Source organism: Pleurodeles waltl, chromosome 9 (assembly GCF_031143425.1).
Source record: "Pleurodeles waltl isolate 20211129_DDA chromosome 9, aPleWal1.hap1.20221129, whole genome shotgun sequence".
NCBI lineage: Eukaryota > Metazoa > Chordata > Amphibia > Caudata > Salamandridae > Pleurodeles > Pleurodeles waltl.
In genome coordinates, this window is record NC_090448.1 from 1,014,015,037 (window position 1) to 1,014,042,473 (window position 27,437).

Here is a 27,437-nt window from a genome sequence, read left to right on the forward strand (position 1 = left end):
ACCTTTTCCTGGGGGAGTCCCTGGATCAGATTGAGAACCATTAGCTACTTTTTCTACAGATTGGGCACTTATGGCCTTATCCTGTACTCTAAGCATATTAATTAACAGTTCTAAGGAAGGATTCTTCCCTACACTCAAACCTCTCTCTATGCAGAGACTCCTTGCTCCTTTCCAGCTAAGGTGATCATATGCAAGTTTGGACAGTTCAAAATTTTTTCCTGTGCCAGACATTTTTTTGAGAGAGTTAAAGTGATAGGAAAAGAGAAAAAAGTTTTCAGAACTTTTTGGAAAGACAGAAAAAACTTTTTAAACTTTTAAGAACTTTTTGAAAGTTTAGAAGTACTTTTCAGCACTTAGAAAAGAGTGAAAAGAGGAAATGCAAAACTTTTTGGCTATGTGTATATACACTGACCTTGTTTTGTATATTTTTCTCTTATGAAAAGTACAATGACAAGAGTGGTAAGTAGTCTCAAGCACTTATCCCACCACTGCACAACCAATGTAGGAGGCTGGACTGGCTTGTAGTGAGTACCAAGGGGTACTTGCACCTTGCACCAGGCCCAGTTATCCCTTATTAGTGTATAGGGTGTCTAGCAGCTTAGGCTGATAGATAATGGTAGCTTAGCAGAGCAGCTTAGGCTGAACTAGGAGACGTGTGAAGCTACTACAGTACCACTTAGTGTCATATGCACAATATCATAAGAAAACACAATACACAGTTATACTAAAAATAAAGGTACTTTATTTTTATGACAATATGCCAAAGTATCTTAGAGTGTACCCTCAGTGAGAGGATAGGAAATATACACAAGATATATATACACAATAGCAAAAATATGCAGTATAGTCTTAGAAAACAGTGCAAACAATGTATAGTTACAATAGGATGCAATGGGGAAACATAGGGATAGGGGCAACACAAACCATATACTCCAGAAGTGGAATGCGAACCACGAATGGACCCCAAACCTATGTGACCTTGTAGAGGGTCGCTGGGACTATTAGAAAATAGTGAGAGTTAGAAAAATAACCCTCCCCAAGACCCTGAAAAGTGAGTGCAAAGTGCACTAAAGTTCCCCCAAGGACAAAAATAGTCGTGTTAGAGGGAAAATGCAAGGAAAACACAAATCAGCAATGCAACAACGATGGATTCCTGACTGAGGGTAACTGTGGAACAAGGGGACCAAGTCCAAAAGTCACAAGCAACTCGGAGATGGGCAGATGCCCAAGAAATGCCAGCGGTTGGTGCAAAGAAGCTCTTACTAGGCTGAAGAACTGTGAATACTGCAGGAACGACAAGGGCTAGAGACTTCCCCTTTGGAGGATGGATCCCCCACGCCTTGGAGAGTCGTGCAGAAGTGTTTTCCCGCCGGATGGACGCCAACAAGCCTTGCTACACGCAAATCGTGCGTTTGGCGTTTTTGGACGCTGCTGGGGCCCAGGAGGGACCAGGAGGTCGCAAATTGGACCTGCAGAGAGAGGGGACGTCGAGCAAGACAAAGAGCCCTCACTAAAGCAGGTAGCACCCGGAGAAGTGCCAGAAACAGGCACTACGAGGATGCGTGAAACGGTGCTCGCCGAAGTTGCACAAAGGAGTCCCACGTCGCCGGAGACCAACTTAGAAAGTCGTGCAATGCAGGTTAGAGTGCCGTGGACCCAGGCCTGGCTGTGCACGAAGGATTTCCGCCGGAAGTGCACAGGGGCCGGAGTAGCTTGCAAAGTCGCGGTTCCCAGCAATGCAGCCCAGCGAGGTGAGGCAAGGACTTACCTCCACCAAACTTGGGCTGAAGAGTCACTGGACTGTGGGGGTCACTTGGACGGTGTCGCTGGATTCGAGGGACCTCGCTCGTCGTGCTGAGAGGAGACCCAAGGGACCGGTAATGCAGCTTTTTGGTGCCTGCGGTTGCAGGGGGAAGATTCCGTCGACCCACGGGAGATTTCTTCGGAGCTTCTGGTGCAGAGAGGAGGCAGGCTACCCCCACAGCATGCACAAGCAGGAAAACAGTCGAGAAGGCGGCAGGATCAGCGTTACAGAGTTGCAGTAGTCGTCTTTGCTACTATGTTGCAGGTTTGCAGGCTTCCAGCGCGGTCAGCGGTCGTTTCCTTATCAGAAGGTGAAGAGAGAGATGCAGAGGAACTCGGCTGAGCTCATGCATTCGTTATCTAAAGTTTCCCCAGAGACAGAGACCCTAAATAGCCAGAAAAGAGGGTTTGGCTACCTAGGAGAGAGGAAAGGCTACTAACACCTGAAGGAGCCTATCACAAGGAGTCTCTGACGTCACCTGGTGGCACTGGCCACTCAGAGCAGTCCAGTGTGCCAGCAGCACCTCTGTTTCCAAGATGGCAGAGGTCTGGAGCACACTGGAGGAGCTCTGGACACCTCCCAGGGGAGGTGCAGGTCAGGGGAGTGGTCACTCCCCTTTCCTTTGTCCAGTTTCGCGCCAGAGCAGGGGCTAAGGGGTCCCTGAACCGGTGTAGACTGGCTTATGCAGAATTGGGCACATCTGTGCCCAACAAAGCATTTCCAGAGGCTGGGGGAGGCTACTCCTCCCCTGCCTTCACACCATTTTCCAAAGGGAGAGGGTGTCACACCCTCTCTCAGAGGAAGTTCTTTGTTCTGCCATCCTGGGCCAGGCCTTGCTGGACCCCAGGAGGGCAGCTGCCTGTCTGAGGGGTTGGCAGCAGCAGCAGCTGCAGTGAAACCCCAGGAAGGGCAGTCTGGCAGTACCAGGGTCTGTGCTACAGACCACTGGGATCATGGAATTGTACCAACAATGCCAGGATGGCATAGAGGGGGCAATTCCATGATCATAGACATGTTACATGGCCATATTCGGAGTTACCATGGTGAAGCTACATATAGGTAGTGACCTATATGTAGTGCACACGTGTAATGGTGTCCCCGCACTCACAAAGTTCAGTGAATTGGCTCTGAACAATGTGGGGGCACCTTAGCTAGTGCCAGGGTGCCCTCACACTAAGTAACTTTGCACCTAACCTTTACCAGGTAAAGGTTAGACATATAGGTGACTTATAAGTTACTTAAGTGCAGTGTAAAATGGCTGTGAAATAACGTGGACGTTATTTCACTCAGGCTGCAGTGGCAGGCCTGTGTAAGAATTGTATGAGCTCCCTATGGGTGGCAAAAGAAATGCTGCAGCCCATAGGGATCTCCTGGAACCCCAATACCCTGGGTACCTCAGTACCATATACTAGGGAATTATAAGGGTGTTCCAGTAAGCCAATGTAAATTGGTAAAAATGGTGACTAGCCTGTCAGTGACAATTTGGAAAGAAATGAGAGCATAACCACTGAGGTTCTGATTAGCAGAGCCTCAGTGAGACAGTTAGTCACTACACAGGTAACACATTCAGGCACACTTATGAGCACTGGGGCCCTGGGTTACCAGGGTCCCAGTGACACATACAACTAAAACAACATATATACAGTGAAAAATGGGGGTAACATGCCAGGCAAGATGGTACTTTCCTACAGTGCTAAGCCACAGTCTCTCAAGTGGATAACCGTCTCCACTGGTTCTGGAGGGGGCTTTGTGCCCAGAGTGCTTCATCCTGCTCGTGGTGGCCTCAGTAGCGTCAGAGCTTTTGGGGCTCATTGGCCTGCGGTGCTGGTGGCGGCAGTGTCCTTGGAAGCGGTGCTTGTGGCGGCAGTATCCTTGGCAGCGGTGCTGGTGGCAGCGGTATCCTTGGCAGCGGTGTCCTTGGCGGCGGTGCTTGTGGCGGCGGTGTCCTGTGAAGCGGTGCTTGTGGCGGCGGTGTCCTTGGCAGCGGTGCTGGTGGCGGCGGTGTCCTTGGCAGCGGTGCTGGTGGCGGCAGGGTCCTTGGCAGCGGTGCTGGTGGCGGCAGTGTCCTTGGCAGCGGTGCTGGTGGCGGCAGTGTCCTTGGCAGCGGTGCTGGTGGCGGCGGTGTCCTTGGCAGCGGTGCTGGTGGCGGCGGTGTCCTTGGCAGCGGTGCTGGTGGCGGCGGTGTCCTTGGCAGCGGTGCTGGTGGCGGCGGTGTCCTTGGCAGCGGTGCTGGTGGCGGCGGTGTCCTTGGCAGCGGTCTTGTCCGCCGTGCAGGTTTTCAGCGACTTGCCCTTGCCCCTTCCCCCACCTTGGATGGCGGCACAGCTGTCACTCCCACTCCCAACTGTACTCCTGGGAGAGGCTTTGGTGGTAGATGTTTTGCCTTTCTCCCGCCGGGCACTGGCCAACTTTTTATGCTTTTGAGCTGGGGGACTGTCCGTGATCTGGCTCCTTGGCACAACGGCTGCCCTGCTGCTTGGCGCACTCCAGAAGCCGGTTACTGCTGGCACCACTCTTCCCGCTGATGTTGTGGCCGAGGTGCTGGGTTGGGACCTGGAAAGGCGGGCCCTAGGGGACTGAAGGGGTGGGGGAGGTGAGGGGAAGAGGTCAAGGTTGGACAGGAAAAGTTTCTTGGACACACTGGGACGGTTAGATGGAGGGGGTTTGGGAGTGGAGGAAGAGGTAGTGGTTGTAGGAGGTGTACGTTTGCTGACCTTGGGTGAAGGTGCATGGGCTGGAGGCTGTCGTGAGGTGGCTGGCTGTTGGGTGGGTGTGTGACTACGTTTGTGTACCTTGGGAGGTGGGCTCACAGACACACTGGGAGAGGACACAGGGGATGTGTGAATGGTAGTGGGGGTGGTGAGTGCAAGTGAGCGGGGTGTGGTGATGGGTGTGCTGGTGATGGACGTAGTGGCTGAAGATGTAGTGCATGCAGGTGTGAGTGGAGATGAGACAGGGAGGGAGGAGGGAGACGAGGGACACAGTGGAGGCAGTGGATGTTGGTATGTGTGCATGGGTATGATGCTTGTGAGAGTGCCTGTGGGATGTGTGGTGCTTACGTTTGCCTGAGCTTCCCTTGTGTGTTGAGGTGTGTGCATGCTGGTCTGATGGTGTGCTTGGGATAGGCGTTTGGGTCTGGGTGGAGGAAGTTGGAGGGGGGAGGCTGGACACAGGGACAATGGCTGCCATCAGCGCTGAGGCCAGAGTCTGAAAAGCTCGCTGTTGGGCTGCCTGACCAGAATGAATGCCCTCCAGGTATGCATTGGTCTGTTGCAACTGCCTCTCAACACCCTGGATGGCATTTAAAATGGTAGACTGCCCAACAGTGAGGGACCTGAGGAGGTCAATGGCCTCCTCACTAAGGGCAGCAGGGCTGACATGGGCAGGGGCTGAGGTGCCTGGGGCGAAGGAGATGCCCACCCTCCTGAGTGAGCAGCCACGGGGCACACGCTGAGGGGCTGCTGGTGGGGGGGGGGGGGTGGGGGGGGGGGGAGGAAGGGAGGGGGTGGCGGCTGTACCTGTAGATGCGGTGGGCATAGAGGGGCCCACCCTGCAAGGGGGCTCCCATCAGAGGAGGAGTCTGTGTCGCTGGTCTCAGCTCCTGTCCACGCCGTGGAGCTCCCCTCGCCCTCCGTCCTACTGATGGCTTCAGACTCCGTTGTCTTGCCATCCAGGGCCATGTGGGATGCAGCTCCCTCCTGCTCCGGTGCCACTGCTCCTCCGCCTGATGATGCTAATGCACACAAGAACAGGGAGACCACAAAAAAGGGGGGGGGGGGGGAGGGAACAGAAGAAAGACATGTTCAGTGCCTTACGAAGGGACCTTGCCTACTAAACTCGCCCTGGCCTAGGGGAACCCACAGCCCACCTCCCCCACCCAGACACCTCCAATGCACGCAAAATCAGCTGAATGAGAGTGTACTCACCCCCTTGTGGCTGCTGTGATGCCCTCAAGCGTCCATCCAACTCCGGATACGCCACCGCCAGGATCCGGAACATCAGGGGGGTCATGGTGCGACAGGCACTCCTCCCACATTGGGAGGCCATCCCCAGCTGGGCCTCCGCCGTCTTCTTGCTCCAGCGGCGAATGTCCTCCCATCTTTTCCGGCAGTGGGTGCTCCATCTGTGGTGGACCCCAAGGGTCCAGACTTTCTTGGAGATGGCACGCCAAATATCCTGCTTCTGGTGGGCGCGGACCTACAGGAATAGTACAGGGGAAAAGGAGAAGATATAACCGTCCGCACTGTCACAGTCATTGGCCCGCATCCCTACCCTTGCCATGACGCACATGCACTCACCGTTGTTTCATGTACGCCTCATTCTCACCCCCCCCCCCATCTTCCATCCACACCACTCCACACAGGCATTGCTCATTCGGCATGCTCACAGTGTACTTACCTGTTTGTCTGGAGGACCGTAGAGTAGCGTGTACTGGGGGAGGACCCCATCCACTAGTTTCTCCAACTCCTCCATGCTCGTTTTCCCTCAGGTGGAGGATTTGCCTACAGTGAAAGGTGACTTCTATGCCCTGGGACATATCCCCAACATAATAGGTGCCATTGATGGGACACATGTGGCCTCCCCCCCTGCCCCGTCCCCCCTCCCTCCCCCCCCCAGTTCCTCCCCCGTCCCCCTACAGGAATGAACAGGTGTACAGAAACCGGAAGAGTTACCATTCGATGAATGTGCAGATGGTGTGTTTGGCCAACCAGTCCATCTCCCATGTGAATGCCAAGTTTCCTGGCTCAGTGCATGACGCTTACATTTTGAGGAATAGCAGCATCCCTTATGTGATGGGGCAACTCCAGAGGCACCGTGTGTGGCTATTAGGTGAGGACATGGACCCTATACAGTGTGACTAGGTGTCTGGGTCTGGGGATGCCCCTAAGAGTTAGTGTGTGTCTAACAGTTGTCCCTCGACATTTGCAGGTGACTCTGGTTACCCCAACCTGTCATGGCTACTGACCCCAGTGAGGAATCCCAGGACAAGGGCAGAGGAACGCTACAATGAGGCCTATGGGCGAACTAGGAGGGTTATAGAGAGGACCTTCGGCCTCCTGAAGGCCAGGTTCCGGTGCCTCCATATGACAGGTGGTTCCCTATTCTACTCCCCAAAGAAGGTGTGCCAGATCATCGTGGCCTGCTGTATGCTTCACAACTTGGCTTTGCGACGACAGGTGCCTTTTCTGCAGGATGGTCCAGATGGAGGTGTTGTGGCAGCTGTGGAGCCTGTGGACAGTGAAGACAAGGAGGCAGAAGAGGACATCGACAACAGAAACACAGTGATTCATCAATACTTCCAGTGAGACACAGGTAAGAAGACATCACTGCCTGCTACATCTGATTTAATTGTTCTACCTCTCATCTCTCTGTCACATTCACCCAGTGTATGGACCCTGAGTTATCACTTTCCCTTTCAATTTCACAGATGTGGGTCCCACTGTGTGACATCTGCTTTGTTTCCACATGGACTAGAGCTGTGTCACATAGGTATGTTGACAATACAATGGATATAGAATTTTTCCACAGTTATTGCAAATGGAAAATGTCACTTACCCAGTGTACATCTGTTCGTGGCATTAGTCGCTGCAGATTCACATGCTGTGCATAGTCCGCCGTCTGGTGTTGGGTCGGAGTGTTACAAGTTGTTTTTCTTCGAAGAAGTCTTTTCGAGTCACGAGACCGAGGGACTCCTCCTACTTTGGTTCCATTGCGCATGGGCGTCGACTCCATGTTAGATTGTGTTCCCCGCAGAGGGTGAGGTTGGAGTTGTGTATGTTAGTAATAGTGCCCATGCAATGGAATGACTAAGTATGTACAAAATGAATGTTAAAGTAATATATTTACAAATGTACAAATGTTGAAGATTACTTCCAAACGGCTACAGGCTCCCGGGGAGGCGGGTGGGCGCATGTGAATCTGCAGCGACTAATGCCACGAACAGATGTACACTGGGTAAGTGACATTTTCCGTTCGGTGGCATGTGTAGCTGCAGATACACATGCTGTGCATAGACTAGTAAGCAGTTATCTCCCCAAAAAGCGGTGGTTCAGCCTGTAGGAGTGGAAGTAGTTTGAAATAAAGTTCTTAGTACAGCTTGACCTACTGTGGCTTGTTGTGCAGATAACACGTCTACACAGTAGTGCTTAGTAAATGTGTGAGGCGTAGACCATGTTGCTGCCTTACATATTTCGTTCATTGGAATATTTCCTAGAAAGGCCATGGTAGCACCTTTCTTTCTGGTTGAGTGTGCCTTTGGTGTAATAGGCAGCTGTCTCTTTGCTTTAAGATAGCAGGTTTGGATGCACCTAACTATCCATCTAGCTATACCTTGTTTTGATATTGGATTTCCTGTATGAGGTTTTTGAAATGCAATAAATAGTTGTTTTGTTTTCCTAATTAGTTTTGTTCTGTCAATGTAGTACATTAGTGCTCTTTTGATGTCTAATGTATGTAGTGCTCTTTCAGCTATTGAGTCTGGCTGTGGAAAGAACACTGGCAATTCTACTGTTTGATTTAAGTGGAACGGTGAGATGACCTTTGGTAAGAATTTTGGGTTGGTTCTTAGAACTACCTTATTTTTGTGTATTTGAATAAATGGTTCTTGTATAGTAAATGCCTGAATTTCACTCACTCTTCTTAGAGATGTAATGGCAATGAGAAATGCAACTTTCCACGTTAAGTATTGCATTTCACAAGAATGCATGGGTTCGAAAGGTGGACCCATGAGCCTTGTCAAGACAATGTTGAGGTTCCATGAAGGAACAGGTGGTGTCCTTGGTGGTATTATTCTCTTTAGGCCCTCCATAAACGCTTTAATGACCGGTATTCTAAATAGGGAAGTTGAATGAGTAATCTGCAGGTAAGCAGATATTGCTGCGAGATGTATTTTTATGGAATTAAAAGCTAGATTAGCTTTTTGTAGATGTAGTAAATATGCTACTACATCTTTTGGAGATGCATGCAATGGTTGGACTTGATTATTATGGCAGTAACAAACAAATCTTTTCCATTTACTTGCATAGCAGTGTCTAGTGGATGGCCTTCTAGCTTGTTTTATGACCTCCATACATTCTTGTGTGAGGTTCAAGTGTCCAAATTCTAGGATTTCAGGAGCCAAATTGCTAGATTCAGCGATGCAGGGTTTGGATGCCTGATCTGTTGTTTGTGTTGTGTTAACAGATCTGGCCTGTTGGGTAGTTTGACATGAGGTACTACTGACAGTTCTAGTAGTGTGGTATACCAAGGTTGCCTTGCCCATGTTGGTGCTATCAGTATGAGTTTGAGTTTGTTTTGACTCAATCTGTTTACCAGATATGGAAGGAGAGGGAGAGGGGGAAAAGCGTACGCAAATATCCCTGACCAATTCATCCATAGAGCATTGCCTTGGGATTGCCGGTGTGGGTACCTGGATGCAAAGTTTTGGCATTTTGCGTTTTCCTTTGTTGCAAATAGATCTATTTGAGGTGTTCCCCAAATTTGGAAGTAATTGTTCAGGATTTGGGGGTGAATTTCCCATTCGTGGACCTGTTGGTGATCCCGAGAGAGATTGTCTGCTAGCTGGTTCTGGATCCCTGGAATAAATTGTGCTACTAGTCGAATGTGGTTGTGAATTGCCCAATGCCATATTTTTTGTGTTAGGAGACACAACTGTGTCGAGTGTCCCCCCCCCTGTTTGTTTAAATAATACATTGTCGTCAAGTTGTCTGTTTTGACAAGAATGTATTTGTGGGATATCATGGGTTGGAATGCTTTCAATGCTAGAAATACTACTAACAGTTCTAGGTGATTTATATTTAACTCTCTTTGATGTACGTCCCATTGTCCTTGGATGTTGTGTTGATTGAGGTATGCTCCCCACCCTGTCATGGAAGCATCTGTTGTTATCACGTATTGTGGCACTGGGTCTTGGAAAGGCCGCCCTTTGTTTAAATTTGTACTGTTCCACCATAGAAGCGAGATGTATGTTTGGCGGTCTATCAACACCAGATCTAGAAGTTGACCCTGTGCATGTGACCATTGTGATGCTAGGCACTGTTGTAAGGGCCGCATGTGCAATCTTGCGTTTGGGACAATGGCTATGCATGAGGACATCATGCCTAGGAGTTTTAATTCCATTTTAGCATGTATCTTTTGATTTGGATACATGGCTTGTATCACCTTGTGAAAATGTTGAACCCTTTGTGGACTTGGAGTGGCTATCCCTTTTGTTGTGTTGATTGTCGCTCCTAAGTATTGCTGTGTTTGACACGGCACAAGGTGTGACTTTGCATAGTTGATGGAGAAACCCAGCTTGTAAAGGGTTTGTATAACATAATCTGTGTGGTGTGAACACTTTGTTAGCGAGTTGGTCTTGATTAGCCAATCGTCTAGGTACGGGAACACGTGTATTTGCTGCCTTCTGATGTGTGCAGCTACTACTGCTAGACACTTTGTAAAGACTCTTGGCGCTCTTGTTATTCCGAATGGCAACACTTTGAATTGGTAGTGTATTCCTTTGAATACGAACCTTAGGTATTTCCTGTGCGAGGGATGTATCGGTATATGGAAATACGCATCCTTTAGATCTAATGTTGTCATGTAGTCTTGCTGTTTCAGCAGTGGGATTACGTCTTGTAATGTCACCATGTGAAAGTGGTCTGATTTGATGTAGGTGTTTAGTGTTCTGAGATCTAATATTGGTCTTAGAGTTTTGTCTTTTTTGGGTATTAGAAAGTACAGTGAGTAAACTCCTGTGTTCTTTTGTGGAACTGGTACTAATTCTATTGCGTCTTTTTGCAGTAATGCCTGAACTTCTAGTCCTAGAAGGTCTAAATGCTGTTTTGACATATTGTGTGTTTTCGGTGGGACGTTTGGAGGGAGTTGGAGAAATTCTATGCAATAACCATGTTGGATAATTGCTAAGACCCAAGTGTCTGTTGTTATTTCCTCCCAAGATTTGTAGAACTGGCTTAGTCTTCCCCCCACTGGTGTTGTGTGAAGGGGTTGAGTGACCTGTGAGTCACTGCTTGTTTTGAGGGGTTTTTGGACCTTGAAATTTTCCCCGGTTTCTTGGGAATTGGCCCCCTCTGTATTGGCCTCGAAAGCCTCCCCTTTGGTATTGTCCCTGGTAGGTAGGCGGTGTTGTTTGTGAGGTGCTGGCTTGTGTGGCTTGACCTCGAAACCCTCCTCTGAAAGTGGTTTTACGAAATGTGCCAAATGTGCCTCTGCCCTGCGGGGAATAGAGTGCGCCCATGGCTTTAGCTGTATCAGTGTCTTTCTTTAAATTTTCAATTGCAGTGTCCACTTCTGGGCCAAACAATTGTTGTTCATTGAACGGCATATTAAGTACTGCCTGCTGTATCTCGGGTTTGAAGCCGGATGTGCGCAGCCATGCGTGCCTCCTTATTGTTACAGCAGTATTTATTGTTCTTGCAGCTGTACCTGCTGCATCCATAGAAGAACGGATTTGGTTGTTGGAAATGTTCTGTCCCTCTTCAACCACTTGTTTTGCCCGTTTTTGGAATTCTTTTGGGAGGTGTTCGATGAGATGCTGCATCTCGTCCCAATGGGCTCTGTCATATCGCGCTAGGAGTGCCTGCAAGTTGGCGATGCGCCACTGATTTGCAGCTTGTACTGCAACCCTTTTCCCGGCTGCATCAAACTTTCGGCTCTCCTTGTCTGGAGGTGGTGCGTCGCCTGATGTGTGCGAGTTGGCTCTTTTACGAGCTGCTCCTACGACAACTGAATCTGGTGTCAGTTGTGATGTAATAAAAGCAGGGTCTGTGGGTGGTGCCTTGTATTTCTTCTCCACCCTTGGGGTTATTGCTCTGCTTTTAACTGGCTCCTTAAAGATTTGTTTAGCGTGCCTTAGCATTCCAGGGAGCATAGGAAGGCTTTGATAATTGCTATGGGTGGAGGACAGGGTGTTAAAAAGGAAGTCATCCTCGATAGGCTCTGAATGTAGCGATACATTATGAAACTCTGCTGCCCTAGCCACTACCTGAGCATACGCTGTACTGTCCTCAGGTGGTGAGGGCTTAGTGGGGTACGACTCAGGGCTATTGTCCGATACTGGGGCGTCATAGAGATCCCATGCGTCCTGGTCATCTTGGCTCATGGTGGTATGAGCTGGTGATTGTGAGGGAGTCTGTGCCGGTGATATAGGAGGTGCCGGTGGTGGAGAGGGTGGTGGAGTTACCTTCTTCACCAATTTTGCTTGTGGTGTTGTTTCTTGTTGTTGGAAATCTAGTTTCCTTTTTCTTCTGATTGGGGGAAGGGTGCTGATCTTCCCTGTACCACTTTGTATAAAGATCTGCTTTTGTGTGTGATCTACAGCTGTTGTTTGTAATTCCTCCTCAAACCTGTGTTTTTGAAGTTGGGAGGACAGTGATTGTTCCTCTGAGTAGGAACTGGCTTTCGGTTCGGTTGCTGGGCGTTTTGGCACCAAAACCATGCCTTTTGTTATTTTTGGCTCCGACGAGATTTTCCTCTTTTTCGGCGTCGCACCCTCTCGGTGTCGACCATCTTCGGTGCCGCTATCTCTGTGTCGAGCAGCTTTGGTGCCGCTGTCTCTGTGTCGAGCCTTTTCCGCAGCACTTTCTCGGTCCCGAGATTGCTGCGTGCCTGTGTCTCGACCTGAGTCGGACGATCTCGGCACCGTCTCGCCCTTCTTCGGTGCCGATGGACGGTCACCTACTTTATGGGTTGAGCCATGGCCTGTCGGCAGTGGCGTCCCCTGGGCTTTGTCTGTTTTCCCCTGTGATGTTTGTTTCGATGTCTTACTCACGGTTTCTTAGACGTCGAATTCTTCCGAATCTGATTCGTGGATGGAGAATGCTTCTTCTTCTCCCTCTTCCTCGAACCTTTGTTGTCCTGTCGGCGTGGACGCCATCTGTAACCTTCTGGCTCTTGGGTCTCGGAGCATTTTTCTCGACCGAAACGCTCGACAGGCTTCACACGTCTCTTCTTTGTGCTCGGGTGACAGGCACAAGTTACAGACCAAATGTTGGTCTGTATAGGGATATTTACTGTGGCATTTAGGACAGAATCGGAACGGGGTCCGTTCCATCAGTCTTGATGTTGCACGCGGTCGGGGCGACCAGGCCCCGACGGGGGATCGAAATTACCCCGAAGGGCTACCGGAGCTCTTCTGGATTCGGTGTCGACTCTAATCTAACCCGATACCGAACGAAACAATACCGACGAATTTTCCGTTGATTCTGACTAACTTTCCGACCCGAAACACGGAGCGAAAAGGAACACGTCCGAACCAGATGGCGGAAAAAAAACAATCTAACATGGAGTCGACGCCCATGCGCAATGGAACCAAAGTAGGAGGAGTCCCTCGGTCTCGTGACTCGAAAAGACTTCTTCGAAGAAAAACAACTTGTAACACTCCGACCCAACACCAGACGGCGGACTATGCACAGCATGTGTATCTGCAGCTACACATGCCACCGAACACACATTTTCGAAAGCACAGACTGACTCCAGATTGCTTTGTGCTTTAAGGGTGTTTATTTAAGTGCTAAATATTGGAGGGTGTTGTAAAATGGTAAGGGGTGATGGTGGAGGAATGTCCATGGTAGAGTCCAGTCTATTAGTCTCACAGGTGCATTGCCCAAAGGGGCATAGGAAGTGGAGCTGGGGCAGTTGATGGATGGACAGGGTGACAAAGTGGGACAGAAGGATGACAATCAGGGTGGTCTCATTTCTTGGCGGGGGTCTTGGCATTGTTCTCTGTCGTTGTCCTGGATCTCAGGGACCATTTGCGGAGTGGTTCTCCATCTGCAGGGGGTGGGGTGCTGGTGTCGTGGTCCTGTGGCGGTGCCTCCTGTCCACTAGTGCCGGCGGAGGTGGTGGGCAGTTCATCGTCCAGGCTAGTGTCAGGGGCCCCTTGTTGTGCCACAGTGTCCCTCCTGGTGTTGACGACTTCCTTCAGCACCCCTACAATGGAGCCCAGGGTGGTATTGATGGATTTGAGTTCCTCCCTGAACCCCAAATACTGTTCCTCCTGCAGCCGCTGAGACTCCTGAAACTTGGCCAGTACAGTTGCCATCGTCTCCTGGGAATGGTGGTAGGCTCCCATGATGTTGGAGAGGGCCTCGTGGAGAGTGGGTTCCCTGGGCCTGTCTCCCCCCCCCCCCGGTCGCACAGCAGCCCGCCCAGATCCCCTGTGTTCCTGGGACTCTGTCCCCTGAACCGTGTGCCCACTACCACTGTCCCCAGGTCCCTGGTATTGCTGGGGTGGTGGGTTGGCCTGGGTTCCCTATAGTGGTGGACACACTGCTGATTGACGTGTCCTGGGGACAGAGGTATGGGCCCGCTAGGTGGGTGCTGTGCTGTGCTGGTGATTCCAGAGGGGGAGGCTCTGTTGTGGCTTGTGCCAGTGTGAGGGGAACCGACTGTCCTGAGGTCCCAGATGGGTCGGGCTGGTCATCGAGATCCTGTTGGACAGAGCTGCTGTCATCACTGTGGGCCTCTTCTGTGGGTGGAGTGGACATGTCTGGACCCTCCTGTCCGGTGATGTTGGGTAGGGGTCCTGCAGGGATGTAAAGGCATGATTATTGCATCTGTGTGTGCCATGGTGTGCAATGGGTGGGTGACCCTGTACCCGAGTGCTTGCATTCTTGTGTGGGACCTTGTGTGATAATTGTTTAGGGGTGTGTGTGGGTATGTGCAGTGGCCATGCATTGGTGATGGGTGTTCATGCTTTGGTGTTGCATGCAGGGCTTGGTGTTGGGATGGGTGGGTTGTGATAGTGGGACATATGTGAGGAGCTGGAGTGATGGGGTTGAGGGCGAGGGTGGGGGTATGTGATAGCATGCAGGTAGGTTGGGGGATGAAGTAGTGAAAGATTTGCCTTACCAGAGTCCATTCCCCCAGCTCCTCCTACGAGGCACTCAGGATGCAGTATAGGCAAGACCTGCTCCTCCCATGTTGTTAGTTCTGGGGGAGGAGGTGGGGGTCCGCCGCCAGTCCTCTGAACTGCAATCTGGTGTCTTGAGACCACGGAACGTACCTTCTCCCGTAGGACGTTCCACCTCTTCCTGATGTCATCCCTAGTTCTTGGGTGCTGTCCCACTGCGTTGACCCTGTCCACGATTCGGCGCCATAGCTCCATCTTCCTAGCTATGGTGGTGTGCTGCACCTGTGATCCGAATAGCTGTGGATCTACCCGGATGATTTCCTCCACCATGACCCTGAGCTCCTCCTCAGAGAACCTGGGGTGTCGTTGCAGTACCATGGGGTGGTGTGGGTGATGTGTGGGGTGGGGTGTGTTGTGATGTATGGGGTGATGTTTAGGGGTGTGTGGTGTTTTGTGCGTGGATGTTGTGTGAGTGATGGTGTTGAGTGCCTGTGGATGCTAGTTTGTAGATGGTGGTGTCTCTCTCTGGCCTTCAGTCGCAACTGTGGTCGTAAGGGTTTGTGGGTGATGTGGGTGTGTGTTTTATATTGTATTGAGTGTGTGGGAGTGGTGTGTGTATGTGTATCAGGTTTGTGTATTTCGATTTGTCCAGTGTGGATGTGTTTTATAGATGTGTGTGTATTTTGAGCACGGCGGTGTGTACCGCCAATGGAATACTGTGGTTGAAAGACCGCCGCGTGGATTCGCGGGTCGTGATAGTGTGGGCGTATTTCTGTTGGCGTGACGGTGGAGGTTTTGTTATCCCCAGTTTATCACTGACCTTTGGTGTGGCGGACTTGTGTGGGTGTCTAAATTTTGGCGGATTCCGAGCAGTGGGTCATAATAGCTGTGGCAGAATTCCACTGCCGCGGCGGTGTGTTGGCGGTCTTCTGCACGGCGGTAAGCGGCATTTACTGCCAATGTTGTAATGACCCCCATTGACTTCCCTTCCCAGCATAGGCATTCCTTTATCAAGAATATTTTTTTTAACAGTCACCCTGGCAAAAACATTCCCAATATAGTTTAATGTGTTGTAAGGACTTCACTCGTGTACAAGTGGCAAGTTATCAGCCAACTTGGCTACCTACTTTTTTTTTTTTTTTTTAAACCTTTATTTTTCATTTTAACAACACGTAACATGGCAGTCATTTTATGAGCATATGTGACTATACAAGTATAATAATACATGGGAAGAGTACATTGTGAAACATCAACATTCTCATGCTTAATCTGCCGCCCACAGTACACCAAATAAACCCGGTATATAGTCCCCATCCAATGCCAAGTGCATGCATGATTAGGGCAACTGAGAGGGTACCCCAACCCCCATGCTGCGGCATCTGCAATCAGTCATCAGGGCTGTCACTATGTTCAGTGGGTCGCTGTTGCCACATCGGGGTCTGAGAATTTGTCATAAAGTGCTCGCCAAGTACAGAGTGGCTCTTTGACTTTACCATCTCGTCTGCTAAGTTGTACATGTACCTCCCCTGCCAAGGGTCATTAGACCACATCTCTATGCCAGTGATCTATCAATGGGACTTGCTGAGACATCCATGTGACAGTCACTCTGCGCCTCGCTAGTACTATGGCAAACGTATATGTCATTTTACAGCCCTTCGGCCTTCTCAAGATACCCAGCAAGCAGCATTGAGGTGTGAGGACTACAGGCTGGTGAGTGACCTGTACCATTTCATCCACCACTTGTTCCCAGAAACTACGCACTACGCTTCAGTTCCACGTAAAAACAAAGGAAACTAGCCCTCTCAGCATCGCAGCAGGGGAAGGTGTTCATCTGGGTCCGTGCCATGTCAGGCAGTTCTCTTGGGGTGAAGAAGGTGCTTTGTAGGAAATTGTAATGAACCAGTTGAAGTGGGCATTACTAGAAACTGACCTCATACGTTTGCAAATGTGTGGGTAGTCTTTGTTGCTGCAGGGCATCATCGCCAGGTCCGAGTGGACAAGTCCGTTAGGCTTGCATGTTGCAAGAAAGAAAAAAAAAAAAAAAAAAAAAAAAAGAAGAAGGACAAAAAATCCCGGTCATAGTCCAAAGTCTGTGAAAAAAATAATTTGTCGGGGTACAAGTCTTCAAGTTGCCCACATCCCCACTCTCTCCATGGCTGGAAGGATGTGTTTGCCATTATATGTCTGATTGACTTTACTGTCCATACTGGGAGATCCCAACACAACAGTGCACGCTTTACACTTTCACAACAAAATACTGCCAATAGTTTGCCCATCTGCCGCACTATATCTCTTTTGGCACCCCCTCTATTGGTAGTTCAGGAAGATATCTCGGGTCCATCATGGCTGCCAACAGTTGTTTCTTTCAGCTATCGCCTGTGTCTAACCACCATGCTGCATGTTGCAGGTAAGCTGTGTAATAATATAGATCCAAGTGCACTACTTCCAGACTGCCTTCCTTGTATGTTTTGGTTAAAATTGCCAATGCCACCATACTGCACCCCCCGCCGATAGTAACAAGATGAGGGGTGTGTCTAGTTGTCTAAACATTTGCACTGGCAGGGGGCGTGTTCTTGAGTCATACAGGCATCTGGCAAGTCTGTCCATCAGGGACAGAGGAAGCACGTTCCAAAATGTCACTGAGGCCTTTAGGGAGTCGAGTATTCTGCCCATGTTAAGTTACAATTGTAAGGCCAGCGAGTGTGCCACCATAATCCCCAGATACCTGAAGTTCACTAACTTTCAGCATAGTCCCAAAGTTGGGAGGTGTTTCACTAGTATTCTAACGTGTTCCACTGGTATTCCAACCAGTGAGGCCAGGGGAAACATCAAGGATTTGGCCCGGTTAATTCAGTCCCGAAACATCTCCAATTCGTCCAGCAGGCACAGGAGCAGTGATAGTGCTACGCAGGGGGAGAAAATGTAGAACAGAGCGTCATCCACATACAGCGAGCTAATATGCTGCACCCCCCTCCCCCCCCCCTCAAGGGTATACACCATTTCTGTAGTTTCTGGCATAATCTAATAGCCAGGAGCTCTACTGCGAGCGCAAACAGGAGCAGGAAGAGGGGACTTTCCCGACACGTCCCAGCGTCCATGTCCCCAAACAACTGTCCCACACGCACTGTGGCATCCGTATAAAGCAATCAGATTCACCCCCAAAAATGAAGCCCAAGCCTCGCAACCCCTCAGGACCTTTAATAAGTAGCCCCAGTTCACAGTATCAAATGCTTTTTCTAGGTCATTGGAGACCAGTGCCATTTCCTCATCACGTCCCTCAACCTTATGAAGCACATGTACCATAAGATTCATGCCCGTGTTCCAGCCTGGGATGAAGCCACACTCATCCTCATGCACCAATTCAGACTTGTGGGGGGCTAGCCAGTTAGCAAGCTGCCTGCACGATATCTTTACGTCCATATTATGATAGTGATTGGTCTGTATGCCACTGGATTTGTTTTATCTCCCCCTCCATTATGGTCGGTGGGAGCACCCCCTTGTCACGCGCCTCGAGGAATACCTCCAAACGTTGTTGGGTGGTTTCCACCACGTATGCCTTATAAAATTCAGCTGGAAAGCCATCTCTGTCTGGGGCTTTTGTTCAGGGAAGCATGTGCAATGCTGCCCTTAGTTCTTCAAGGTCCAGTGGAGCCTCCAACTCCTCGATTGCATCTATCTCAAGTTTGACAGGCCTATGTGTTCCAGAAATGGGACATAACAGTCTGGGGTCATGTTGGGGTCTGCGGTAGACACTATCTGCAGGAGCTCCGTGAACACCCTTAAGACACCCTCCCTAGTAGTAACAGCATTGCCCTCTGGGGTAATCAAATATGTCTTGATTGGCCGCGGGTGTTCTATGCGCAGGATTCACACTAGGAGTCTCCCTAATTAGTCTTCCTCCCTATGAAGGCACTGCATTTATTTTTTTAAGTGTGTACTTGTCCAGGCAACCCCAGATGTCCACTATATATGTCCAGCACTCTCTCTGTTACTCAGTATGCAATTCCGGGTGGGTCACATCTGCGGCCTGCAATAATGCTAGGGGAGTGTCATCCTTGTGTAGCTCCGCCTGTAGTGGTATGCACACCCCACGTCAGCCCCATGCAGACACCCCTCACCACTGTTTTCAAGGCCTCCCTCACCATTGCCCTATGCGCTGTGGAGCACCAACTGGTACTCATATAGTCCGAGAAGGTTTGTGACTGTCTCTCTCCCTGCCTGGTCTGTCAATACCTCTGCAGGCATCCTCCAGGACTATGTCTATATCTTCCATACACCGAAATCCAGTCATTAGTATTTTGTCCAATCTACTAAATGTGTTGCTGAATGACAAGTGTAGGCCTTGAGGAGTGGGTTTCTTTCTCTTTATATATGTACTAACCGTATGTTATGCATGACCCCTCTAAGTGCCACTGTCATGAGGGGCTTGGTGTTCGCTTTAAGTGGTGTCCTATCCAGACTGCCATCCAGCATACAATTAAAAGTCATCCAGCCACATGAGCGGAGCCCCCCAACCTCCTGCATTGCCAAGTCTTGCATGGACATGCAACGTTGGATCGTCAACATTTGGTGCATAGGTGTTATGTAATGTGAGTTGGCCGTCCAGGGAGCCTTGTAAGAGAATATATCTCCCTCCCATCTCAGCTTCCATGTACATCATTAGGAATGGCATTCCCAGGGCTACCCGTAGCTGCGTGCCCCTGTCATAGGTGGAGTATGAGGAGTGGAAAACCTGACCTAGCAGCTCTTGCGTCATCCAAATGTGTTTCCTGGATGCATGCTACACTAATATGTCTTTTCAGGAAGGAGAGTGTTCTATAATGGTTAATGTAAGAGCCTAAACCCTCTGACAAGGAATGTCATGAATCTATAGCTTCCCACCCATCCCTCGTGATGTGTGTCAGTAAGAACCCTTCCCAGCCCCATGAGTTTTGCTGTAGCGCCGTACCAGGACTAGTGTGCCCTCTCAACAACAAAAAATTGTGACAATCCTTGCGGGTTTCACTCCGTCTACATCCAATCTTCCAGGAGCTTTTCCACAGCTTCACCCTCCACTTTCCCTGGAAAGCCCAGCATATGGATATTGCTCTGGCAGGAACGACCTTCCATATCTTTGAGGCAGCGCTCCACTTCTTCCGTAGCCATGGACATCAAGGCCATCTGTCATTTAAGGATTGAAACTTCACCCTGTAGATCAGAGATGCTGCCCTTGGCTGTCGTGGCCTTGTCCACCACTTTCCTTAGGTCTGACCGCAAGAGATTAAGATCAATTGACACTGTTGCAATCTTGTGCTCTGGCGCCATCCAGCAGCCACTGATGGCCGCCAGCAGTTCTGCCTGCGAAGGCTCAGAGTATTCACTGGGCTGATTCTCTGCTGCATTTCCACCCTACTGTTGTGTAATTCTCTGAATCGCTTGGTTGGGGTGGTATATTGTGTAATGGTGTTTGTGGATTGTCTGTAGCAACTGCATCTCTCCTCAGACTGTGCCGTTGTTGAGCCCTTTACCTGTGTGGTGCTACTATCACAGGGGGCCACTATTTACCAGCCCACAGCTCTCCTACCTCAGTCAAGCCCCAACTCACTCTCCGGACTGTTAGAGTGTCTGGCTAGATTATACAGCAACTGCTCTAAGATGGCACTCTGCCACTGGACCACAGCTTTGGGGTGGTGTCTCTGGGGTTCTCACAGTGGTCTGTACTCATCTGAGCACCTCCTCACCACTTGTTGCCCGCTATAAGTTTGTGTCTCCATTGAAGTGCTGTCCTCCAGCTACTGCCTGCTGTTCAATGTATGGGGCACAGGACCATTGGTATAGTTTCCAAGGGCTATCACCACTCAGGCCGGGACCTGCCAGGGTGACACAGGCTCCAGGCGGCCTACAGACATCAAGTCATCCTGGTATTAATACCCAATCGCAGACACCGTTGGCTCACTCTGCACAGCGATATCCCCCAGTGTGTTCCCTGACCTCCTCCTAGCCCGGTCCAGGCCATCCTGCTCCTGATCCTCTGTTGCAGCCACGGGTAAGGGGGTGGGGGAGTCTTGTAGCCTGTCAAGTTCTCTGGTCCCACAGGAGGACTTTAAGCTGCTCAGGTAACTCCTCCCAGCTGGTCAGGACCAAATGCAGCACTGCTCAAGACAAGTGGCTCAGCATTATCTGCTCTGTGCTGGCTAATACAGACGCTGCAAGTATCTATTAGGGCAGGAGCAAAGAGCAGCAATGTGGCCCCGGCAGGCGAAAGGCTGCCTCCTCACAGAATTCAGTGCACAAGTCTCCTGGGCTCTCCTTACCAGATGCTGGCGCTGGGGGCCCTTCTGTGTGGCCACTGCAGTCCTTGTGTTTGCCACTGGGGCTTCTGGTTGCAATGCCAGAGCCCACCTCGCTCCAAAGTCGTGGGGGTGGCCCGCACATAAGCAGCCATGCCTGTCCTCCGGACGTGCCTGGCGGTGATCCTCCATATTCAGCAGCCTCTGGGCCGGGGCACCAGCTCTTGTTGCACCCTTGGCAGTTCCGCAGGTTCGCCTGCTGCTCCGCTCAGGCCCCTTATGGTAGTGCAATGCTGCAGGGTCTGGTGCTTGCTTTGCACCAGATAACCTCTCAGCAGGTGTGTAGAGGGCTCCAGCAGTCGTTGTTGAGTTATAAGCAGGCTTAAAGAAGGATTTTAAGATCGGATGGCTGGGAGCTCCAGGCCCCATGTCCTGCCAGGCATGTTGCTGGGCCATGCTCCCACTTGCTTTTATCAGTTAGCATACTCTGTATATCTGTGTTTCACTGTAACATGTCTCATCATTAAAATATCAAGTTCCCAGATTTATTAGAGCAGGAAAAACCCCACACACTGGGTGACACTATTCCCACCGTTAAACAACTGCATCCCACAACCAGCCATTTTCCCCTTTCGTGCAGAAAAGACATGACGCTTCGAAAACCTGTAGGGCCATTTCTCCACACCCTCACTTATCACGCATGTGGCAAGATGAGCTCCAAACACTTTTAATAGGTTTATTCTATTTCCCCAGAATAAGCCCATCAGCCCTGGTCAGAACAGTCCCCTAAGGCATGAGGAGTCAAAACATGTTGATTCGCTATGGCGATTAACAGCTAAGGAAATTAGGAACTGTGAAAAATGTACTACAAAAAGGTCACCCCAGTGACCAATTACTCAGATTGACCCCAAAGAGTTCTTTGTTAGGTCCTGACCTTGGCCTTTGCATATTTTCAGAAGGGTCTAAAAAACATACTAACATTTAAAGTCTCTACCCCCACAAACCGTAATGAATTGCTGGACGGACACACAGCGTACCCATTTATAGATAATGTAGTTGTTTGAGAGTGAATTGTGGTTTTAATTATTTTATTCACTCACATTCAACACTTATATGGTGCGCAACACAAACATTTTTTTCGTATAATCTTTGTTGAAATAAACACAATTATATTCGTTGTTTAAATGTTTTTTGAGAACTTTTATAATGACCTGAGAATGCTTCATAGTAAAGGGGGTGTGTCATGTCGTTCTGCAATGTTCAATTCATTCGAAAAAAAACATTTGAACAAGATCCTCCATATTTAGGGTTAAATAACACACAATTTAAACAATCTGATTTCTGATGCATTATTCACATATACCGATGTTATTAATAGCATTTTGGTGAAACTGATTTTAATCAACAGAAATAGGTTAGCTGCTTTTGTTTGTATTGTATCTGGGGCCCAACCTTCCCCGCTTAACATGGGCTCAACTCTATGTCTTTTAATTTATATAAAATGAAAGCAGGATTATGTGCTTTTCAGTCTGTCTCCTTTCAACTAACTTCAACATAAAATGATTCAACACCAACATTTTATGTGCACTCTCTGTAATAATGTGCTTGTAATAACATTACATTTCACTGCTGGTGCTACTTTGCATGCAATTCCAATTTCTGAACCACTTCAGAAACACATGCTATGTAATAACCATTCGCAATATGAAAAACATTATGATTAAAAATGTTTTAAATATGTTTCACAGACTCACTTTATGTTTATTGTTCGTTGCTGACTTTCCTTCACTCGGGTTGGACATCTTAGGTTTGAACAGAAGCTTTCTTGAATTGTCATCATCAGATTTTCAAGATTCCGTGTAAAGTTCTCATGTTCGTTTCCAAACAGATCTATCTCTAAAGAAGCTTTCTGGATTTTGGAATTGTACTGACGCTTTTTCATCTTATCCCAGATCCAGAGTAACTTCACTGAAGTGAAACTGTAGGAGTCCATCAACTGAAGAAAGCATTCGACAAACTCCTTGCCCAGGTAATGTGACAGTTCCTTGGGGAAAGAGTGGTTTTCTCGCAGAATAACATACAGCAACATTAGAAAGCCATCAATAGTACAGGTATTTTTCAAGGTTATCTCGACATAAAATGGCGTGCAGGATACAGCCTTACGGCCAGCCTTGATGTTAAATATTCCACCCCAGGGAAGAACAGGCCTCCAAAAAGAACGGTCTACATCATTATTTTTAACTGATGCTTTAATTTCCTCAAACAATGTCTTCATCCTGCAACTAATAAAAACAAAAAAAGTAGACGTTCAAAATCACAATCTATTACCTATGTAATATGCAGTATACATTTACAGAATCTTGCAAGATGTCAGCACCATATAATAAACCTACACGTAGTATCTGTAACTGCACAGTGGTGGATCAATATTAATATGCATGTGCGACTTTATATGTGTCCTTCCTTTACAAGTCCCCCTAGCCCACAACACACAAGCCTTCGAATTTATGGGCACTTTGATGTCTTGCACCAGAGGTTAGCACACTTACAATACAGGCATTAACAGAAGTTTATCCTGGTAGGGCAAGGTACGGTGAATATAAACAGTGCCCTGAAGAAACACCATTTGACCCATTGGGGGAGTTTTGGCTGAAACATGTAGAACAGAATTGAGGGACGACTGAATGACTAATGTTTAATTGGTCTTCTTAGTATTTTTTTTTTTTTATATTTTGGTGCGAGTCCCCACAGAACATATATATATATATAAAAATAGCATTTTTCAATTCTTAGTCAATTTGAAATATTTATGATATCTTTACTTATTATACTGAAACACCCACCAACACTACTGCTGCATAATCACCAAGCACTGACAATTAAAAAGACCTCCCAATAAAAGAGAAATGCTCTTGGGGTGTGGGGCCCGCTTAGCACCTAGCATGGAGCTGTACCGGATGATAAAGCATGACACCTAGGTGGGTGAGAGTTCATATTTCTCAAGAGAGGATGCACTGATTAGGCCCTGTTAAATGAAGAGAGACACAGTACGACTTTCTGTAACAAAACCCCTGTAACAAATATTGACCAATGAGTTATTTTGGAACGTCACCTCTATTGATTTAATTAGAGTAGAGAGGATACACAAGAAACCATTTCCAATCTCCCGGCCGCCTTTGTTTTTGTATTCTATCACACCACTTTCTGCTTTACTCACACCTCTGTGCCACTCTCACCTGCCCTTAACAGTGACTACTCAAGGTGCTCTTAAAAGCCCATTCATCCTTCTGCAAGCAATTATCATATGCTGCAACCAGCCATGTGAGGGAAGGGGCAGCAGCAATTTGGGATAACAGCTCAGGTGTGGAAGGTAAACTCAGAAATAAAAATTCTAATGTTATGAGTCTGTGTGCACAAGAATGTGTGAAAAAACACTGCCTATTGCCCACCAATGTGCTGGCATCTAAGGCATGATGCCAAGCCCTTGTAAAACGCTGACTGCCACAATATTGGTAGATCCTGAAAGATTATGGCCACCTGTGGTATGATGGGTCCTATCTCGGGCCAATGTTGTGGAATTTGCTCAATGTTTAGTTTAATACATTTATAAAGTGCATGGCTACCCGAAGGCCTCCCAGCGCTGAAAGAGGACAAAGGCATCACAGTGAGAATGTATGCTGAAAAGAGTAGAGTCCTCAATTTACCCCGAAAAGATAGTTCAGAATTGTCCATTCGAAGTGACCGGGGGAGGGAATGCCACAGATTTGCTGCTTAGAATGTGAAGGACCTATCACCCATCTTGTATTTTTAACACAGCAGGTGTTAATTAGAGCTGCAGATGAGGACCGAAGGGATCTCTGGGGCGTGTAGGGTGTGATCATGCGCTTGATAAAAGAAGGTCCCTTATCATGAAGAGCTCGATGTACCATACAGAAAGATTTAAAATTAATCCTTTGCTGGATAGTAAGCCAATGGAGGGAGGCTAAGGCTGGTTTGGCCGATGCAGTTCTGGGGATGGCCATGAATAGCCAGGCTGCCACATTCTGCACTATCTGCAGCCTCCTTAATACACAGATGGGAGAACTCAGGAACAGCACGTTCTCATAGCCTAGGCAGGATAATATGAGGGCTTGAATAAAAAATCTTTTCTCAAGAAAGGGGAGAGATTTGAAACATTTTCTAAGCATTCTTAGAAGATTGAAGCAAGAAACCTCTAATTTTTTTGCATGCTGTTCCATCGATAGACGGGAGTCCAGCCATACTCCTAGACTTTTTAAGGTTTCCTTTGGGGGAGGAAGTATTTTTAATTCTTCTGGAACTGAGATGGGAGATTTAAGTAGGGAAAAATTACCAACCAACATTACTTCTGTTTTTTCATCATTTAGCTTGAGCTTACTATCTGACATCCAGTTAGCGAAGTCTGTAAGGGAGGAGGATAGCGCTTCTTGATCAGAGTTTACATTGGTGATAAAAGAATAGACCATCTGGGTATCGTCAGTATAAGATATCATAGAGAGACTATAGGGTTCCACAATTTTAGCCAAGGGAGACATATAGATGTTAAAAAGAGCGGGCTCAGAGAGGAGCCCTTAGGAACCCCACAGCTAAAGGAATGGTAATCAGAAAAAAAGGCCTATCCAAAGCCTGAAACTACCTATCTTCTAAAAAGGAAGAAAGCCAGTTAAAAATAGTACTTTCGAATCACACATGAGTAATTATTTGAAGAAGGATTTTATGATCGACTGGGTCAAATGCTGCACTTACGTCTAATAAAATAATTGCTGCATAGCCACCAGTATCTAGTCGTTGTTGAATTTCTTCTGTCACTGCCAAAAGGGCGGTTTCCGTACTATGTTGAGGTCTGAAACCCATCTGAGTGGGATGTAGGAACTTATGTTATTCTAAGAAACCAGAAATGTGTTTGTTAACATGCTTTTCCGCTATTTTGGATGCTATAGGAAGAACAGCAATAGGTCTATAATTGCTTAGTAGAGATGCATCCATCTTAGGTTTTTTCAATAGAGGTTTAATAATAGCGTCTTTCCAAATTTGGGGTAGACTCACAACTATAAAAGAATTGTTGAAAATAATAGTTAAATTCGGCGCTATAATATCCAAACCTTGAACTAAAACCGCTGGAGGAATAAGATCCAAAGGAGATCCTGATTTTATTCTTAACAAATAATTTCCATCTAGATATCCTGTCATCAGTTGGATGACAGAGAGAGGGCCTGGAGTGTTGGTGTTCAGTCTGAGATAAACTTTTTAGGCTCTTTAGATAAGTCATAAGAAAAGGCTGACTGGATCTCAGAAATTTATTACGAAAAAAGCAAGCTAAATTATTGCTGTGTTCTTTGGAAGCTTCTGTAAGACTGGAAGCCACAGGTTGCGGAGTCATTACCTTAAATAAGAGAAGATCTCCTTAGGAGAATTAGAGGATTGTTCTATTTTAGAAGCATAATAAGCTGCCTGCACAGATTTGATTTCCATATGATTTAATCTGACCGATTTTCTGTATTCCAATTTGGAAACATCATTGTAGGTTTTCCTCCATTTCTTTTCAAGTCTTTTACATTCCTTTTTCAAAAGACGCAATCGAGGGGAGAACCAAAGTGGTTTTTGTGGCCCCCGTTTTTAACCATTGTCTTGGTCGGTAAAATGATATCTAGGGAACTAGAAATCCATTCATTAAATCTTTCTGCTGAACATGATTCTATTGGAAAAGTGCGGGTATATTTTAGGGTGTCTGACCAATCCCTACAGTTAAGTTTTGACCACTGCCGCAAAGTCAGCTTCCTAAAAGGGTGGTAGGTGATGTAGAGTATGTGAGCGTAATATTAACGGGAATTAAGAAATGAAATGGTCAGACAAAAAGCAGGGGGGGTGAAGTGGGGGGGTTGTACAAATAGCGTTTGGAGGTTGCTAAAAATTTAAATCAATGGTGTGACCATTGGCATGAGTGGGAGCAATGATCAACTGTCCAAGGTCTAACTATGCCATTTTAATCAAAAGTGTTTTGCTAGCTGTATTGTGCATCTCATCCATAGGAATGTTAAAATCACCCAGGATAGTAAAGTTGGGGTGTTTGCAGGCCAAGTCCGCAACCAATTCTGGAAGAGCCTGTACAAACCTCCCATGTGGACCAGAGGGACGGTATAATAGAATTTCAGAGAATGTACATGTAGTGCTGATTGCAAAAGAGAAGAATACATTCTCACTATCAGGTAAAGCAATAGGCTGGGAAGTGCAATTGATAGACTTTTTATAAATGATTGCGACTCCTCCACCTTTAAGGAGAGGTCTATCCAGTTGATGTATTAGATAATCTTAAGGGTGTGGACAGGCTTGCCTTAGGCGCACATTTTGCGCACCCGACTCATCGACTTTTAAATAGGGAACTAATTAGGCAAGAAAGAGCAACTAAAATAACTAGAGCGCCTCCCAAAATGGCGTCTCTATAATGGCACCAGAAGGGAAATAAAAATGGCGGTCCTAAAAAGCAGCAAGGAAGAGA

At 48.0% G+C, this 27,437-nt stretch overlaps 1 protein-coding gene across 2 annotated transcripts in view; it reads right to left on the reverse strand.

Annotated features, from left to right (window-relative positions):
- The window catches only part of C9H14orf28 (chromosome 9 C14orf28 homolog), a 142,959-nt gene that overhangs the window by 102,277 nt on the left and 13,245 nt on the right, over positions 1-27,437 (reverse strand). For both annotated transcript variants that reach the window (XM_069208627.1, XM_069208626.1), the window contains exon 3: positions 22,678-23,205. In XM_069208627.1, coding sequence (XP_069064728.1) covers positions 22,678-23,198 — 521 coding nt within the window. In that variant the 5' untranslated portion in view covers positions 23,199-23,205. The remainder of the gene's footprint in view (positions 1-22,677; positions 23,206-27,437) is intronic.